The 18350-nt window shown below is 53.4% G+C and overlaps 8 protein-coding genes across 8 annotated transcripts; 5 read left to right on the top strand and 3 right to left on the bottom strand.

Annotated features, from left to right (window-relative positions):
- Positions 1–314: 314 nt before the first annotated feature.
- Positions 315–837, top strand: QC762_711285 (uncharacterized protein; the record flags this gene model as incomplete). Its single annotated transcript, XM_062893979.1, has 2 exons — positions 315–426; positions 623–837. The coding sequence occupies 2 exons, from the start codon at positions 315–317 to the stop codon at positions 835–837; spliced, it is 327 nt and encodes a 108-aa protein (XP_062739835.1).
- A 377-nt stretch (positions 838–1214) lies between these two features.
- On the bottom strand, positions 1215–2697 carry QC762_0114400 (uncharacterized protein; the record flags this gene model as incomplete). The annotated part of the gene is made up of 2 exons (XM_062884337.1): positions 1215–2158; positions 2545–2697. The coding sequence occupies 2 exons, from the start codon at positions 2695–2697 to the stop codon at positions 2090–2092; spliced, it is 222 nt and encodes a 73-aa protein (XP_062739833.1). The 3' UTR covers positions 1215–2089.
- On the top strand, positions 1254–2047 carry RPL34B (60S ribosomal protein L34B; the record flags this gene model as incomplete). The annotated part of the gene is made up of 3 exons (XM_062893978.1): positions 1254–1291; positions 1383–1506; positions 1859–2047. 3 exons carry the CDS (start codon positions 1254–1256, stop codon positions 2045–2047), a joined length of 351 nt encoding a protein of 116 aa, XP_062739834.1.
- Positions 2698–2725: 28 nt separating the features above from the next.
- On the top strand, positions 2726–3658 carry QC762_711270 (uncharacterized protein; the record flags this gene model as incomplete). Its single annotated transcript, XM_062893977.1, has 2 exons — positions 2726–3215; positions 3277–3658. The coding sequence occupies 2 exons, from the start codon at positions 2726–2728 to the stop codon at positions 3468–3470; spliced, it is 684 nt and encodes a 227-aa protein (XP_062739832.1). The 3' UTR covers positions 3471–3658.
- Positions 3659–4243: 585 nt separating this feature from the next.
- On the bottom strand, positions 4244–6388 carry MT2 (Sphingolipid C9-methyltransferase 2; the record flags this gene model as incomplete). The annotated part of the gene is made up of 4 exons (XM_062893976.1): positions 5937–6388; positions 5339–5825; positions 4528–5279; positions 4244–4462 (listed from the first exon to the last, which is right to left on the bottom strand). Exons 1-4 carry the CDS (start codon positions 6057–6059, stop codon positions 4244–4246), a joined length of 1581 nt encoding a protein of 526 aa, XP_062739831.1. The 5' UTR covers positions 6060–6388.
- A 1750-nt stretch (positions 6389–8138) lies between these two features.
- Positions 8139–10812, top strand: QC762_711250 (uncharacterized protein). Its single transcript, XM_062893975.1, has 2 exons — positions 8139–9005; positions 9086–10812. The coding sequence occupies exons 1-2, from the start codon at positions 8709–8711 to the stop codon at positions 10496–10498; spliced, it is 1710 nt and encodes a 569-aa protein (XP_062739830.1). The 5' UTR covers positions 8139–8708; the 3' UTR covers positions 10499–10812.
- On the bottom strand, positions 10358–11832 carry QC762_711240 (uncharacterized protein; the record flags this gene model as incomplete). Its single annotated transcript, XM_062893974.1, has 2 exons — positions 10358–10704; positions 10881–11832. The coding sequence occupies 2 exons, from the start codon at positions 11830–11832 to the stop codon at positions 10676–10678; spliced, it is 981 nt and encodes a 326-aa protein (XP_062739829.1). The 3' UTR covers positions 10358–10675.
- A 266-nt stretch (positions 11833–12098) lies between these two features.
- eaf1 (RNA polymerase II transcription elongation factor SpEAF) lies at positions 12099–18079 on the top strand. The gene is given in 5 exon segments (XM_062893973.1): positions 12099–12467; positions 12477–13054; positions 13132–13284; positions 13393–16516; positions 16577–18079. Coding segments are annotated over 4 exon segments (4638 nt in total). The 5' UTR covers positions 12099–12467; positions 12477–12992; the 3' UTR covers positions 17876–18079.
- Positions 18080–18350: the final 271 nt, after the last annotated feature.

Below are 18350 nucleotides of genomic sequence, written 5' to 3'. Positions count from 1 at the left end.
AGCAGCCGAGCCAACAGCGGCAGCATGAGTGAGGTCTGTCAGCCTCGCAGCAAATCATGCTGCATCGTCTCCCCCGCCGTCTTCCATTGATTCATCTCTGGTTGATTGCTCCATGTTAGGGGATTCTGGATGAAAGCCTACCTCATGTAAACATTCATATTCGGATACATAATATCTGCAGCCGTTGCGGCCCCCTCATCTCGCTCCCACCCCTCATCAAAGTGAGCTCTCAAGAGCTTCAACTCACCGTCGGTCTGTGCCTTGCATCCATCACTGTCGGTGAAACGAGAGGCGGCACCCTGGAAATAGCAGAAATGGCCAGCAATCATTCAACCCAGGCCCAGCCAGCCAAAGACAGCGCGCAGCAGGAGGAGGAGAAGCTGGAGGATGCACTCTATCACTTGAACCAGCTGCATCTCAAGGCAAGTTATGCACACTGGTTAACTTACTCGTTGTGATCCGGGGGTATATTCTAACGTCGGATACAGCTTCGACGGCTTCGCTCGGCGCTTCCGCGCATGCTGGAGCCGCTGAATACCAAACAACCCTCCCGTATGCCCCCCTCCAACCCCTGCTCAACCCTCCTTTTCGTATTCTGACCATAGTCACCCATAACATCTAGCCGAGGCCATGTATGGCGCCTTTATGCAGTCTGTTGATTCTACAACCAAAGAGCTGGGCAGCTTCCGCGATGCCTTGGGCAGCCCGGAGACCAAGGCTATATGGAACAGAGTTAACGCCAGTCAAAAAAGAGATCCCAAAGGCATCAAACAATGGCGAGCAGTGGATGATCCTTTTTGGGGTGATCCTGATCGGAAGAGGGTGAAGACGGAATAACATGTATGGAAGCGGGGTTTTAATATGCCATATTGGAGTTTGGAGTTGGCTGGTCCAGTGAGGAATATCATGTCTTGGGAATAGTTATTCAGTCTTGTTTCTAGAGCTCCCCACGATTCACTTGTGAGCAACGGAGATGATAGTGAAGTTGGAGGTTGAGCCCAAGTGGTGTTGGTGCTGTTAAGATAGATGACAGCCCCGCACTAGCCACACGGTTATGTCAGCTTTCGTGGCTTGGCCAGTGCGTGGGCAGCCGTTGCATCAAGCTGCCAACTGCCAACCCTCGAAGCCGGAGAATTGGTGGGGCCTGGATTTGCGCCCACACAGAAATTTCCAAACTGTCCCTCAAAATTCATCCACCAAGCACACCGTGATCGAGTCGACGGAAACATCACGACAGCGACATCACCGCAGCAATGGCCAACAACAGAGTCACCTACCGTCGCCGGAACCCGTGAGTCGCCCCGAATCAATTCGTCTTGTCCCGACCGTGGACCTGGAAATCGGGGAAGAATAATTTGGCTGACTCGAGCTTCTCTTTGCAGCTACAACACCTCGTCCAACCGGACGCGGGTTGTCAAGACTCCCGGTGGTGAGCTCCGTGTTCTTCACATCAAGAAGCGCGGCACTGCCCCCAAGTGTGGCGACTGCGGCATCAAACTCCCTGGTGTAAGTTTTATTCGAATCTTTAGTGCTACACGAATGGGGAAAGGAATGGTTCGAGAAAGGGAAAATGGGTAGAGCAGCAAACCACGATTCCATCGACCTTTTGAATTATTCGATACAAACTTCGTATGACAAACGACGCCCGTAACGATTCGACCCCGACTTGAGCATCTCCAACAAACGCAACTCCTGTGCTGCATTTCGACTTCATACCTCAGTTTGCTTTTCAACACACCACCCGAGGCCCGCCGACAGCCCACGAAACCGACGAAGGGGAATTTGAGGGCGGATTCGTTTGTGTTGCAGGGGATCTCGTAGCAAAGACGGACGAAATACTGACAGGACTGATTTACAGATCCCCGCCCTCCGCCCCAAGGAGTATGCCCAGATCTCCAAGCCCAAGAAGACCGTCCAGCGCGCGTACGGTGGCTCAAGATGCGGCAACTGCGTCCGTGACCGTATCGTCCGTGCTTTCCTCATTGAGGAGCAGAAGATCGTCAAGAAGGTGCTGAAGGAGCAGACCGCCGCCGACAAGAAGAAATAAATGCGACAATCTTTTACTCGGGTCAGGTCTGGGCGGACGGTGCTAGTTTGATGGTCTCATTGCTTCACGGGAAAAGGGCTGCATGCCGTACACGTACAGCCCGGGTTTTGGCTGTCTCTGTTGTTAGGGCTGCTTTCGACTCAGGAATGAGGTTCGCAAATGGAAATGGACTTCAGGCTGCTTTTTTCATGGGGAGTAGTGGGATATGGTATTTGCGTGATTCCCCCATAGCTGCGGGAGGTTCTCAGCGCCCCATTGCTGAGCCGCTAGACGACGAGACGGAATTCAGCACAAAGTTCGCCCAATTTTTTTTGGTGTTATGAGGAGACTTTGAGGGTCTTTTGAGGTTTCTGATTAATCTGTGCCTTTCATGGAGAACGGGACAGAGGGCGTTGGGAGATGGCAAAGGAATCGAAAATGTTCAATGATTGCAAGCTGTCTCCCGTCTTCTCCAACGCCAAAGTGTCTCGTCTTTCTTTTCCTGTTGCCCAACCCACGCTTTCAAGACCCCTGCAAGTGACGTCGAGCTCCGCCCAAATTATTTCCAATCGAGGAGAGCTCCTCCAAGTCAAAACGTCTCTGCAACCTCCAACGGCAGAGCGTACAACAGCACCACCACTACCCCGCGCCAGCTCCAAATCGGTGCGCATGTCATAAAACTTACTTTAACAGACCACAATGGCGACGTTCTCACCCTCCATATCCCTTTCCGCCCCCGCGCGAAGGCTTACCACTCTCCGTCGCATCACCACCTCCAGACCATCCCTCCTCAGCTACTTCACAACAACTCCCAGAATATCCGCCGCTTGCTTCTTCTCCTCCCCCTCCCGCACCCTCTCCAAAGGCGGTGCCCCCCTAGCGCACAACAACGAGCCAGTCCCGACCTCCTCCCCGACTACCGACTTCTCCAGCCTTGACGTGCTAGGCAACACCCCCGTCCCGTCCACCTCCATCGACGTCTGCCACCACGACGGCTTCTCCCTCAACTCTGGGGTGCAAATCACCAACGGCAGCGGGGCCTTGCTCATAGGCGGGGAGGCGTTTGAGTGGAAACCATGGCTTACCAAAGACGGGAAAGGAACAAGAAAAAAGATGATCAACAGCAAGTGGCAGTGGGAGATTGACCCCGAGAGTTTGGGGGTGTTGAGTGTTGTTTGGCCTAGGCCTGGTACGTCTCTCAGACATACTGGAAAAAGTAAGGGAGAGGTGCTAACGGTTGAATGAGATAGATCTCCTGATCCTAGGAGTGGGTAAATATAACAGGCCCATCAGCCCAAAGACGCGACAGGCGATCGGCGAGATGGGCATGAGGGTCGAGGTGTTAGACACGAGAAACGCGGCGAGCCAGTACAACCTTTTGGCGACGGAGAGGGGGGTGGGGGATGTGGCTGCCGCGTTGGTGCCGATTGGGTTTGAGGAGTGAAGGGGAACCTGCCTATTCGTTAAGGAAAGGGGGGAAAAGTGGTAAGATATTTGTATATACCTAGGTTGATGATGATACCAGTTACTTGGTGGAGAAGGGACTACTGCAACCAGAAAGTCTGTTCTACTATGTGGAAATGCAAAGGCTACCTACTACAGGCACCCCCCTCGACATGAACACACAGGACCCCCACAGTCCCTTTAACTTCATATCGTAGTTTCGATATCGTGTGGCTTGGGAATCCCCTCAATTGCATATGAATCCTCTATCAGTCGAGCACAGCTCAACCAGGGTATCCATCCCTCTTTTTCCACACGTAGTGAAATCAGTGGCAAAACACCAGTGTGGAGTTCTTGTCCTTTAGGAGAGCAAGGTGTCAACATTACCTGAAAGCTGACTCTTCTTATGCGTCACACGAGCTCCAGAAAACAACACTATGCCGTAATAATATCCATTTTGTCTAAAACCTGTTCGGCAGCAACGAATACTACATACAGCATCCAAAACACCAGCCAGCCCTAAACCCCTGAACCCATCCACCAGGGTATTTCCCATGATCTATCCCTATATGATTATCAACTTCCTTTTTCATCATACACGATCACACGTATCGTCCCCCCTCCTTTTTGGAAAACCCTATATAACCCTGTTTCTTTTTGATAGCCGATGACCAAGAGTGACCAACGAAACGTGAAAATGCAATCGCTAATCGCATCGCTACCGCGAAAAAAGAAAGTCATGATGTGTCATTACCTCCCGTCAACACACCCGACTTAGTTGGCAGGCACCTGGGGAAACTCGGAAGCCTCACGAGCAGCCCAGGCGGTCAGGTCAGCCTTGGTATTGGCCAGAGCGCCGTGGAGACCAAGCTGAGAAGGAGTGCCCTCGATGCGGTGGAAGCCGTTGTCGTTCTTGTGGAGAACGATCTGGTAGCAAGTGGCGGAACCCTGGCGAGAGATGATGGTAGAGTAGGCAAGGAAGAACTCCCAGATCTAGGATTTCAAAAGTTAGCAAGATACATTCAGACCCGGAAAGCTAGGAGTAGTCATAAACTTACGCGGAACCATCTCTTGCCGTACTTGGCAACAACCTTGTCCTGGTTGGCCATCCAGTTCCTGTACCATCTCCAGAGAGTACCAGAGTAGTGAACACCAATGGTATCAACGCTCTTGACCTCGAAGCCAGCGCCCTCGCAGCGGTCAACGAACCAGCCGAGAGGGGTAGAGGCATCGGCGCCGGGGAAGATGTACTTGTTCATGAAAAGACCCCAGATGAGATCCTCAAACTGCCAGTGCTTACGGAGACCAGCAATCTGCAAGAAGAAGATACCATCGTCGTCGAGCATGTTGTGAACCTGCTTGAGGAAACCGTGGAAGTGGCGGACACCAACGTGCTCGGCCATCTCCAAGCAGGTAATCTTGCTGTAGCCACCCTCAGGGACGGGGATATCACGGTAGTCCATGCACAGAATCTTGCTCTGGTCCTCGGGAATGCCAGCATTGCGCAAAGCCTTGTTGCCCCAAGCAGTCTGGTTGCGGCCGAGAGTGATACCGGTGGTCTTGGCGCCATAGTTGACACTGGCGAAGCGGGCAAGAGTGCCCCAGCCGCAGCCGATGTCGAGAAGCTTCTCGTCCTTCTTGAGCTCAATCTTTTCGCAAACAACAGCAAGCTTGTTGTCCTGGAGCTGCTCCAAAGACTCCTCCTTGTTGATGTCGGCAATGATACCAGAAGTGTAGATCATACGCGGGCCGAGAAACCAGCCGTAAAAGTCATCACCGCGGTCGTAGTGGTCACGGACCTGCTCCTCATCTGATAGGTCGGGCATGTTAGCGAAAGTCTGAAGACCAAGCCGATAGTAGCAATCATACCCTGAGAGCGAGTGTGCATAATGACCTCGGGAATCATGCCAGTGAAGAAGAACTTGACCAAGCTGAGAGTGAAGCGGAAGCTGGCCCAGTCGTGGCGGTACTCCAAAACCTCAAGGCAGTCACCGTTGAAGTCAACCTCGCCATCAAAGTACATCTCATGGAAGGTCTCCATGGGGATCTTGTTCTTGCCAGCATACTTGGCCTTATCCTCGGGCTTCTTGAAGGTGAGGTAGTGCTCGACAGGGCGGCCGGGGAACTTGGCCTTCTCATTCTTGCGGGGGGCAAGGGTCGAGGTGGCCAGCCAGAAACCAGAGATGATGGGCAGGGAGGTGATGAGGGCGAAGAAGATGGTTGTCTTCAGGCCACCACCAACCTTCCATGAGAAGTACCAGGGGACACCGATCAGGAGAGAAAAGAGGGCGGCGTTGGAGAAGGCATCTGTGCCAGCGGCATCGGCAGGCAGAGGGGCATTCTTGATGGTCGGGTACTGGAGACGGATACGAACACGTTAGATAGCTGTGAATTGGGTTCATCCCAAGCCAATTGGGGGGCCAATTGGATCGGATGAACAGGCCAACAGGTCTCCAGAACTACTCACCGAGGTGGTGCGGACACCACAGTCCTCCGACTTCTCAAAGGTGAAAGGACCGGCCTTGGGCGTCTCAATGAACTTAAAGTTGAGGGCGGTGCCATTGCCGTTGGCAGCGTCTGGTTTCGACATGTTTGCAACAGCTGCAACAGTTGCAGTCCGGAGTCCAAATGCTTGCAGTTGGACGGGTGGACTGGTGACTGTTCTGCGGGCAGGGAGGGAGGAAGGAAGTTCGAGGGGGAGAGAAGTTGTGGGAGCTTTGTCCACAACACACAGCTTGGTTTGTAGTTTTTGACAGGCCAGGAGAAAGGAGGTGCCCAGTCCACCAGACCCCAGTCCCCTGGACCTTTTGGCGGTGAGAAGCGAGCTGGCAGACGCTGTGGGGTGTTTCCTGGGGTGTTCCCACTGTGTCTTGGCACGGCAAGCAAATCTCCAAATCTCAGCAATCTCGCCCGCAGCTGTTTTGTTTTCACCCTGGCATCAAGCCCTCTCCTGTCCAGCTCATCTCCTTCATCCTGGTTGGCCAAAGCTCTGGCCAGAGCGAACAAGCATTTTCAGCTTCTTGGCCCCGGTTTGGTAACCGTTTCTTAAATTCACCACCACTTGACCAGGTTGCTTCCACCACCCTGTCTTGCGGTCTGTTCCCCGTTAAGGTGAGGTGCATCAAAATCTCCACGTCATCTGCTTCTGCTCAACAATCTCAACAATCCCATCTTGGAGGCATGCACTGAAACACCAATTGGGACAGGCCGTGCGCCTACCTGGGAACTTTACACGTTCGCGGCAGTGATTTTCACTATGTGCTGTTAGACTACATGTTCATGAGCTTTAAGTGCCATGGACTACAGCTGTCTATGTGTGTATATGGTTTATAGCAGGTGGATATGAACTATCAGCTCTTTGCTGACATGTCCAATGGATGTCGTGCCAGCCCTGGCCAATTAAAAGTGCAATCAATTGTTTTCTTTATAGCCTTTCACATGTGATACACCACTAGATGGGCAAGGGAAAGCAGAGCAACACTGACATCGCACAGAAGTTCCGTCAAACATTCGGATCAAAGCTTGCTTGAGCCATTTGGGGCCCTCCTTGCTCATATCCATTAGCAGGCATCTATGTCAACAGCATCTGGAAGCCAATCATGAATGTCTCTTTTGCAAGCTTGAGTTGGGACTTGGATAGTGATCAAAATTCCCGTTACAAGATGTTGACCAAATCTTATGGTTCAAGTAATACTTCAAACCTGCTACTCCATAGACCCACGAGAAACAGGTGAGCTATGATCCAGGATTATACATGTGCCATAGGGTGCTCCAAAACCTAGAAACATTCTCAACGTGTAGTGGTTACTGGGTAATATAATAACGGCCATGGCCTTAGGGAGCTGTGAAATTGAAAAGGACGGAAATGCGTCGGTTGGCACAATTCTGAGCCCATTATCTGACCGTTGTCCGACCAAGGAGCCGGCATGGAGCCGAGATGGAATATTTCTAAGCCATTACCCAGTATCACCGCGATTGTCGTGCCTTTGAAATAATCGGCAAAGGATAATACACCACCTGACCACCTTGCAGTTGGTAACTTAAGCCACCAAGGAACTGACCATGGTACCTAGCAGAAAGCCACCCGCAGTAGACGAAAACTAAGTTCAGAGGCGTCGAGGGATAAACACCCCGTAAGCCGGGAACGGTGACGCATGATCCATTGCTATGAAAGTCACCACCCCTTGGGCATCTCTTAACGTCCACCGGATACCTGGCATCTCTGGAGAGCAACTACGGCCCCAAGAGTGTTGGATCTTCATCATACTAATAGTCCACTTCACGGTAAAACACCAACCTCTCACTGGTGAGACTCCTACTCGTAGTTACTAAAAATATAGAGGCCATTCTCAGTTCTGGTAACTATCGGCCACAAGTCTCATGGCCGGTTCAGCATCCGTTTTAGTTAGCCCAACAGTTGCTAGCGCCAGGAATGAGGGGATTAAGTTGAAGAGGCGCTCCCACGAGGATCGACAGGGATCTTCAAGATGTATCTCGTGAGTCGTGTGATGTCGAAAGAAGCACTGAGCTAAGTAGCTAAGGTTCGGCCCGGTCATCAGAAAGGCGGAATCCAAGGAGGAATCCGACTCCTCCTTGGACCCCGAGCCCCTTTCACCACTACCTAGCCAGTGTCAACGGCGCGTCTGAAGTCTTCAGCAGAAGCCAATAACCGCCTCCCAGGTGCGCAGAACCTTTCGGCCCCGTTCCAGGTTACCGAGAACCTAACCCCACGTCCGGGCGACTCCCAAGGAAGGAGCCATCTGTTCCCCAAGGGCAAACCGGTCTCAAGCTTGACCGGACTCAACCAGACGGCAGGCACCTCATGACATGGCCACTCATGTCATCCAAGCAGGACACCCTCGAACCTTCCGTTTCTCCGCCCTGTCCAATCGTCATCGTCATCGTATCTGCCCTGCTGCGGCCGCCGGCCTTGTATAAGAACGAAGTCGCGCTCCTTCCCCAACAGCCACCCCCAGTCGAATCATCAACCAATCCCCCGCAGCGGTTGATCAGCACCAGAACTTGAGAGGACGGTCTCTGACTTTGAGTTCTATCTCCCCTCAACTCCGTTTACCTATTGTATCTCCCCTCCTATTCCCGCTCCTAGTTTTGACCTCAGTACCGCTCGACCAAACAGTCTGTCGTTTATCTTCGCTGAGTCCTCACTTCAAAACCCCAATACCATACAACCTGCGACTTGTCACCGTCTACACCCACAGCAACACCACAATCGACAACCATGTCCAAGCAAAAGTCAGGGCTGGGGAGTGGCTTGCCCAAAAACGCCAATGATGCCGAACAATCAGCCCAAGTCGAGCTCTATAATGTGACGCTTGCCGAGTCCGCTGAGCAGCGTGAAAGAGAGATGACTTTTGGCGAGGCCCTCAAGGCAGACAGGCGCTTGATCATGTATTCGATCGGCTTTTCCGGAACCATCATAATGGAGGGTTACGGTCTTGCCCTGATGACATACCTCTTTACCCTGGAACCCTTCAACCGCAAGTACGGCGTTCTAACAGCCGATGGGAAATATGAGGTAAGAGTCGCTTGCTTCCTAGGAGAAGCCCCCGTGGTTTGGCCAATGTGGTGTGTACTAATGTGTTGTTTCGTTTCTAGGTTGAATACATTTGGAAGGTTCTTCTGCCGCTCACGGCGCAGATTGGCTCCATCATCGGGATCTTTGTTACAACGCCGTGTACCAAATGGTTCGGTTACAAGTGGACGACACTCCTGATGCTTATTTTCTCAGCCACTCTCATCGCCATGCCTTTCTTCGCGCCCAACATCATGATATTGTGCGTCGGGTTCTTCCTCCAGGGTATCCCATGGGGTGTCTTCCAGGTCGTCAGCCCTGCCTACGCCTCCGAGGTGTCCACTATTCAGCTTCGTCCCATCTTGACTACGTGGAACAATCTTTGCTGGGTTATTGGCCAGCTGCTGTCAGCAGGAGCTATCAAGGGCTTCTCGGTGGCTTTCCGCACTGAATGGGCCTTCAGGATCCCTTTCGGTCTTCAATGGATCTTCACATTCCTGCTCGCCATTGGTATTTGGTTAGCCCCCGAGTCTCCATACTGGTACATCCAAAAGGGTGAGATAGCCCGTGGCCGGCAGGCGATCGTTAAGCTAGTTCGCAAAGGAGATCCGAGCATGGCCGAAGAGAAGCTTGCCCTAATGCAGCACACCATTCAGCAGGAACATATGAAGGACGCTGAGATCGCCCAGCTTGGCAAGTGGGAGAGAATCAAGCTCATGCTCAAAGGCTCTGACGCCCGGAGAACCGAGATCGCCTGCATTGCGTGGACTATCCAGGCCATGTGCGGCTCCAGCATCATTGCGTGGGGTCCCAAGCTTTTCGAGAATTCCGGGTTGGACGCCAGCCAGTCTTTGTCTGTCAACATGGCTTTGCCCGCTGCAGGACTGCTTGGAACACTGGCCTCCTGGTGGTTGATGGCGTACATGGGTCGGCGATCCATTTACTTCTACGGCCTCCTTGTGATGGCGTTACTCCTGGTGGCATGCGGTGGTGCTTCCTACGCCCCAGCTAACGTCTCGGGATGGGCAGCTGGTGGAGTGTTGACCGTCTACACCATGGTGTACGACCTTACTGTCGGCCCGATCTGCTACTCAATTGTATCTGAAATACCGTCTATTCGCTACCGCGCTGTCACCCTCTCAGCAGCTCGCGGCGCATACCTGGGATCCAACCTGATCAACCACTTCTTGACACCCAAGATGTTGAGCGCGCCTAGTGAAGGCGGCTGGGGACTCGGATCGCGGACGGGCTTCGTCTACGCAGTCCTTTGCCTCATTAGTGCTACCTACACTTGGTTCCGCATCCCTGAGACTAACGGCCTCTCGGCTCGCTCTCTGGATATTTTGTTCCAGCACGGTGTTTCGGCAAGACAGTTCAGCAATGCCACGGCTGCTCAATATGAGCAGCTAGATCGCGAGAAGAACACTCGGTTGACCAATACCGCGTCGCAGAATAGTGTTTTTTCAGTACATGCGGTTTCGAGCAAGGCTCAATGATTGGTGCAGTGAGAGAAGAGACATGGTGCAAGGGCGAGGGCAGAGTGCCAGGGGGACCTCGAAGCTGTTGTAATGAGACCAAGTTTAACATGCCCGTTTCGGTATTTGAGGATGATTGTGTTATTTAGTATACCCTTTTTTCTTTTCGTGTGGCGAAATGTAGCCGAGGAGCTGGGATCAAAAGAGCACGCAGTAGAAGCATGTACCTGCTGAATGTATTAGCTACGACATACAAACAATAACGAGATACATTATGATGATGATATGAGTGACCTGGGACTTGGAAGAGGATCATGACCAAAAGTTCGACCTAGACATATTTTATAGACGTTCCCACGGGGAACTGCCCCTGTTCTTTTTCATCTGTCTCGGCCTCGCTCACGTTCCTGCTCCCTTTCCCGCTCTAGCTCACGTCTGTAACTGTTATGCCCGCGTTGATCCTCACGCCGCTGCCGCTTTTTTTCCTCTTCTTTGCGGTAATCATTGAGACGAACCGGCCTCGTATCCTTTTTGTGCATTCCCGCCTTCGGGTCCCAGGTCCCCGTCTCCTCGCCTGCTTTCAAGTTTCTTGCGCCCAAGCCTGCGAGATCAGCATGTCGTTTCACCTCTTTGACCTTGCCCTGCATTTGGCCGTTCCAGCCAAAGTTGCGCAGCAAAGCCGCGCCAAAGTCGTCGATAGGCACGGCCTCGTAGTCCTCTGCTTGGGGTTCGCGGTCTGGGTCTTCTGATTCGAAATTGAGCTTGCGCTTCTTGGGCTGAGATGATGCCCCGAGGAGGGACTCGAGAGCTTCGTCGTTGAGAGATTTGGGGGGCTTTGAAGCCTGATCCGGAGAGGGGCTTCTCTTGAGGGGGGAGGATCTGGAGTTGGTGGATTTGGGGTTGATGGTGAGGCCCCACTGGACGGGCTTTTTGGAGTCTTGCTGGTCGGTGGTTTGGGAGGGAGAGGGGGAGCGTCGTCGCCGCCGGTTGTGAGAGGATCTTTCCCTGTCTCTGGATCTTTCTCTTTCTCTTTCTCTTTCTCTGTGGCCGTCTCTGTCTCTGCGACTGTCCCTTTCTCTGTCGCTGCCCCTGTGACTGTCCTTCCGAGACCTGAATGAGGAAGAAGTAAACTCGTCGTCGCCATAGGTCAGGATAGTCTCGGCGCGACCGTTGCGCTTGCTGCCGGAGCGGCCATTGTCGCTCTGGGAATTGTCAGAGTCGGAATCGTCGTAGTTTTGGTCATTTGCGCTGGCGCGGTGTCGTTTGCCGAAGGTGGGACGGGTGCGCTTTTTGATTTGAGAGCCGCTGCCGCTGCCTCCCAGAGAGATGGCAATCTTTGGAGGTGGTGAAGGCATTTTGATGTTGTGCAAGGCAAGGGGGTTGTGTGACTGGGAAGTTGAATGCGAAGTCAAGAAGAGGTGGATGATGTCGAGGTACTAGAGCACAAATGCGCCAACATTTAAGTGGGTCCTACAAATGCCAATGTGTAAGGTTTGCTATTGGGACTGTGCCGAGGGCCGCATCGTGTAGTACTTTATGCCTGATCGGTCAGGCAGAATGGCTTAGAAAGCTTATTATCCGAAAAGACATCCATGAATGTCATCCAACAAGCTTCAGGATGCTGACACTTTCCTCACTCCACACTTTGGGTTTCACAACCGGATCGGCTGCTTTTTCCCATGACACAGATTTTTCTTCTGTTTTCGTTACTACAGCCCTCGAACACCTCATGCTTCAGCATCGACACCATCCCAACCTGCCGAGATCAGCCGTCGATAGCCCTGAGCAGGGACGTTCATGAGCCTCCAAGGCAGGCTGGTGGCAAGGCGGCCAGACATGATCATGGCTCCCTCGAGGCTCGAGGCTCTGGTACAGCATGACGGGATATTCAGCAAGTCCTCTGTATCTGCAGCAACTGGATTCTTATTCCAGGAAGAAGCAGTTCTTCATACTCTCTTCACTCTCTCATCCCCTTCCAGCGTTCTTTCAGCCGCCGCGGCCCCCCCTTCCTTGGCATCGCCTGCAGAGTGGCAGACGTGCCTTTCTCGCCAATACACCCTTGCTGCCGTGGCAAGATGGATCCACACTGTGTTATTCACTCACTCAGAAGCTGTTGCCGCGTTGATGCCCCAATCTAGTGGATTTTCCAGGCCTTTTCCCCTCTAATGCAGCCCCAGCAGCTGTCGTCAGCACCTCTCCAAACGGCGAGTTCACGCTTTCTTCAGGCGCTGATGCATCTCGGCTTAACATTTTTCGATTCCCTTACTGCATCATTCCCACCAGCCGCTGCCCGATTCCCATTCTTGACTCTGGATTATCTGATAGCCCCCCAAACCGGCACGACAGAGATTTTACCCTCTGCCTTGCGACCATTTCAATCAATCGACGCAGTGTTGAAAGTCGCAACGCCCGTGATTTCCATCATTTCTTATCGCTCATTTTGGGTCTGCTCAATTCGCTCAAGCCCATAATCACATCCGTTTGATTAAAAACGGATGTCGCGGTCGCTGATGACATGACTGAGGTCGGTCCCGCCGACCGCGCGAAGCTGCTGCGATCAAAACGGGAGGGCTTGAGGTAAGTAGCGGTGCATTCGATAGAGCTCAATTTTCCGACCATTTTGATATGCAAAAGTCGGTATTAACCTGGTGTAGCTCAATTGTGCAGTCGCGGAAGCGCAAGCTGCGCGAACTATATGCTGTTGCGACCGACGAAGATGGCATTCCGAACCTGGACCTCAGCAACCTCGACGCGGCCCCGACAGCACCAGCCGAAACATCTTTCTTGATTGACACTGACTTCACTCAGTACGTACCATCTCATATCTGCAACTCTAGGCTGTTTTATGTCCTCAGCGACGTGACACCGTGCCGTCGCGTCACTCTGGCTCTTGTTCTAACCTGGTGAACTTATAGAGGCCGACGACTGGGAAAGCTCGCCAAGTTCCCGCGCCGAAAAGTCCTATTCGACGCACGAACTCTTCCAGCTCACTCCCAACCTGCAACTATTGAGAATGTGCCCCATTCTTCCATCAAGGATTCCCGGGCCAATGAGCCTGCCGCCAACGTAGCGAATGATGCTCAACTCAGCACCCCGAAGTCTCCGTTGACGGTGCAGGACCAACAGGTCCTACCACAGTCTTCGACAACGACGACAACCTCGACTCCGTTACCCCTGGCCGCGCCCGATAATTCGAAAGCAGTATCGCTTGGACAGAATGGCTTACATACTGACCTACATGAGAAAGCATCGTCCTCCTTACCGCTAACCACCGCGACAAGCAACCATATCGCCACGAATGGTACCATCACCACACCCTCTCTGGCGCAGCCTGATCATCCATCAGCGCCAGCGTCAGCGAAACCGCGTATCATCACGAATGCTGTCCCTCTCGAACATGCCCCCGGATCGATGGATGTCGACAGTGTTGCGAGCCCGAAAGACTCAGGTTCAGCCCCAGCAATGGCAGACTTGTCACGGTACCAAGATGCTCTATCCTCTCCTGGCTCCACCGCCTTGTCGGCACAAACTCCTGCTGTGGCAGATTCGGCAAACACGAGTCCCGAGAATGAAGGACCACCGTATGTGGAAAGAGCAGACGAGACGAATGGCGTCAAGGCTCCAGAGGATGTTACAGCAGGAGATAGGGGAGGCGAACGGAACGCAAGCAATCCTACGTCAGATGCAACTTCGTTGGACGAGTCGAATCCGGCAGTAATGAGTGGTGTTGAGGCCCAGCTTCTTCAGGAGTCTGCTGCAGCACAGCTTGCACATGAGGGTAGCTCAGCGTCACCTCAGGAGCCAGAAGATAAAGCCCTGAGCCCTGCAGAGGCCCGTTCCACCGGCAAATCTTCCGCCGAAGCATTAGCGAAACCTGTTCAAAATGCGGCTCAAGTTGTTGGGCAAACTGTGATGCAGAGCACACCACCTCTTGCGAATGGACTATCACCCACTCCGGGACCTGTGAGCGAAAGGCGGGAAGCTAGCTCAGTTGCGCCGATGGACTTGGATGTTTCTGTTCCAACACGACCGACAGAAGTCCCACAGCGGCCCTCAGCTCTCGAAGCAGTCACCAAGGCTACACCTACCCCGGTTTCAAGGTCCACGCCAACACCTGTAGGGATTTCGAAGGACGAAAATGTCGCTGTCACACAACAACGGGCAACCCCAGCCAGGGAAGTTCCAACCATTACCATTGAGCCTCCAGCGCCCCAGGCCACCGAACCCCCGGTCCCCGAGGAGGCAGATAATGATTCGGAAAAGAACCTCTCAGCCCCGCAACTGAAGCTGCTCGCGAATAGGGAACGCGATCGACGGCGAAGAAGTGTCCCCACAGTTATTTTCGGCAAGCCGGCAAAGAAAACACACAAGACGGTTGATGACAGTGTGTTGGCGATCAATCGCCAGAGGCCTGGATATATACCTTCGGATGACTATTTCACTCCGCTTTTCATTGAAGGGTTTACCCGCACATCTACCTGGATGAAGCCTATTGAGAAACTTCTTAACCAGGCCCACAAGACAGTCTCCACGTCTGACCAGTACCTGTCGATACTCGATCACCAGGCGTGCAAGATTCTGAGAAGGGTTTACCATCTACAGCAGCATGACAAGTGGTCCCTGAGACAACCTATGAGGTGTCCAGAGCCGACCAGGCCCCCGTCACACCAGGATGTTTTGCTCCAGGAAATGAAGTGGATGAGGACAGACTTCCGAGAAGAGCGCAAGTGGAAAAGGGCAGTTGCTCGGAATCTTGCGTATGCGTGCGCAGAATGGGTTTACTCAAGCCCCGAGGAACGCCGCGCGCTTCAGGTCAATGCTGTTGTACCACCAAAACCAACAGCACCGGGCCAGGATGTTCAAATGACTGATTCTGGTGAAGGAGGAGAAGAGCCACTTCCCGAATTGGATCACTCGGATTCACCGGCGGAACATGAGGATGAGCACTTGGAGGCCATGGTCGAGACGGTGGCGCCCGCCATGATATTTGCGCTCCAGGATGACGAGGTTGTTTTTGGACTGCAGCCTAGTAAGACGGCTGAACTCCTGCTCGAGAACCTTCCCATGTATGGATCACCCCTCCAAGTACCCAAGTTCGACCTTGTTGGGCCCGAATATGATCCGGATGCAAAATGGAAGAGACCAGCTGTGCCCCTGAGCAAGTTTGTCGAGGGCGAGATGGTACTGGCCGACAAAGGCCCACCGCGAAAGCGACGTCGCTTCGACTATCTTTCAGACAGCGACAAGGAAGATGGCGATGAAGTTATATTCGGCACGCAGCCAGATAACAATGCGCACTCGCAGCCAGAAAACTCGGCCGTTGCGCTATTCAACCCTGAAATGAAAGCTGTTCGAGATCGTTTGCACGCGGGTCACCAATTCCGACCCCCGACCGAGTACCCCATGCCTTCTCAGAGCTTCTTTGAATGCAGGATGGCATCGCAATGGACCTTTGCGGAAGACAACCAGCTCAAGTCACTAGCACTCGAGTACAACTATAACTGGTCTCTGATTTCCAGCGTGATGTCGACAAAATCCCTCTTTTCCTCAGGCGCTGAGCGGCGGACTCCTTGGGAATGCTTTGAACGGTGGACCAATCTGGAAGGCCTGCCTACTGAATTGGCCAAGACGCCGTACTTTAAGCAATATCAGCTACGTATAGACAATGCCCAGCGGACTATCCTGCAGCAGAACCAGACGGCCCAGCAGCAAGTTGGGCCAAATGGCGCAGTCACTCCGGTTCCTAGGCGCAGGCCGACCACGACGATGCGGGTAGAACGGCGCCGCAACCAGAAGCATTTGGCCATGATTGATGCCATGAGGAAACTGGCGAAGAGGCGGGAGACGGCCATCCAGAAGGCTCAACAACAAGCCAGTCAAGTTGCCAGCCGTAAGGTGAATGAGGCATCCAGGCAGCCGATTCCGCCGGCCAAGACGCCGCGTGATTATAGCATAATGAGGCATGAGCGTGACCAGAAACTTGCTGAGAGGATGGCTCAATACACAGCGCGGCAAGCAGTTGCCCTCGGAAAGAATCTGGTAAGCTTCACAATCCCGGCTCTTTCACCAAGTCTTTCCAGCACTAACATCACACGGCAGAAACCACAGCCTCACGCGGTACCGGGCACGCCTGCTGCTCTTGCCGCGGCACAGGCTGGGCAAATGCCTGGTGCCAATTCTCTGATGGCCGCCGCCGCCGCTGCCCGGCTGAACGTGCCAGCCCAAGTGGCCCAGAACAGAGTGCAAGCACGGGTCCCGATGCAAGCACCTCTCGGAGCAGTGCCACCTGCCGTTCAGGCTCGTTTGAATGGTCTTGGTGCACTTGTTCCTCCCATGGCTGGCATCCCTCAAGCTCAGCTTCAAGCCGCTCTCCAAGCACAGCAGAGAATGCCAATGGCGACACCACAGCCAGATCTCAACCTCGTGCTGCAGGCTCAAACCATCCAACAGCAGCAGCAGGCGGCCATTCGACTTGCTCAGCAACAGCGACAGGCGGCTCAACAGGCTCAACAGGCGGCAGCTCAACAAGCCCACCAACAGGTTCACGGCCACCAGCAACAGCAGGTTGGGCAGCAGCAACATCAGCCTCAACAAGGAGTGGCCCAGCAGCCTCAGCAGCAGCCACAGCCTCAGCAGGTTGGCCAGCAGCCTCAACAGCACCCCCAGGTCAATGGAACCCAGAATTCACCCTCACCCATGCGCAGTGTGGTGAACGGTCTAAACCAAGGAGCATTTATGGCCAATGCCAACGCCCAGGCCATGATGGCAGCCTTTAACGGAGGTGGCTTGGCTACTTCACCAGGCGCTGGGCTGACGATGCCCATGCTAAACCCCAGAGTGGCGGGTGGGGCTCTTAACCCTGCAGTACAGCAGCGCATCGCTGAGTTGGAGGTGCATTATCGGAACAAGAGTCCAGGCCTCACGCAACAGGAGGCCAGGAACCTTGCCATGGAGCAAGTGGGCAGGATCATCGTCCAGAACGCCCAGAATCACCAGCTTGCCCAAGCTCACCAGCAGGCCGCTATGAGCGCTGCGGCTGGGCAGCTGGGACACCAACCAGGCTTGAACGCCATGACAGCAACCACGAGCCCGCATCAATACGCTTCATTGCTGCGGGCTCAGCAGCAGGCCCAAGCTGCCCAGATCCAAGCCCAGCAGCAGGCTCAACAAGCCCAGCAGCAGGCCCAGCAACAGCAGCCACATAACCCGCAGGCTCACCAAGCAGCGGCAGTGCAACAAGCACAAGCCCAGCAAGTTGCTCAACTTGCTGCCCAGCAGGCTCAGCACCAGCAGGCTCAGCAACAGCAGCAACAGCAGCAACAGCAACAGCAGCAGCAACAAGCTGCTCAACACCAAAGGCAAGCGAGCGGTAGTGCCACGCCTGCGCCTGGTAAATAATCATGTGGTTTGTTGCTGGACTGCTAGACTTGTCTTGTAACTATAGAGCACTGTCATGGTCGCAATGTGTTTTATGTTGTAGTGGACTGGAGCTGGTTTCTCATGATCAAAACATGGTACATATTTTGAGGGTAGAAGGCGGGCACGGGCATCATTCGGTAGACGGGACGGACCTTGCCCTGTAATGCATGCGTTATATCCTCTGCATTGTTTTTCAAACACCGGTAGAACGGGTTGAGTTAAACTCTCTATAAAGGATAAGAGGTCAGCGGAGGACTGGACTGGGGAGTTTAGGGGGTGTTTTTGACCTGATTCATGTACATATTATATTGCAAGTGATCAGACACAAACCAATGATCCAAAGAAGAACATAGAAAGCATGGCGAAGGGCACGTCTGCATGTATTTTCTGGTTGTTCCTGTCTTGTCTCCCAATGAAATGGGCAATTTGTCTTTTTGAATATTATACGAGCCTG

Source organism: Podospora pseudocomata, chromosome 7 (assembly GCF_035222375.1).
Source record: "Podospora pseudocomata strain CBS 415.72m chromosome 7, whole genome shotgun sequence".
NCBI lineage: Eukaryota > Fungi > Ascomycota > Sordariomycetes > Sordariales > Podosporaceae > Podospora > Podospora pseudocomata.
This window is presented reverse-complemented; position numbering and strand designations above follow the sequence as displayed.

What these genes read in the sequence shown, in the direction of transcription:
- QC762_711250 (XM_062893975.1), top strand. Translation starts at nt 8,709, where the DNA reads ATGTCCAAGCAAAAGTCAGGGCTGGGGAGTGGCTTGCCCAAAAACGCC. An exon ending in CAGCCGATGGGAAATATGAG is followed by an intron (nt 9,006 to 9,085) that starts GTAAGAGTCGCT and finishes TTTCGTTTCTAG; the next exon opens with GTTGAATACATTTGGAAGGT.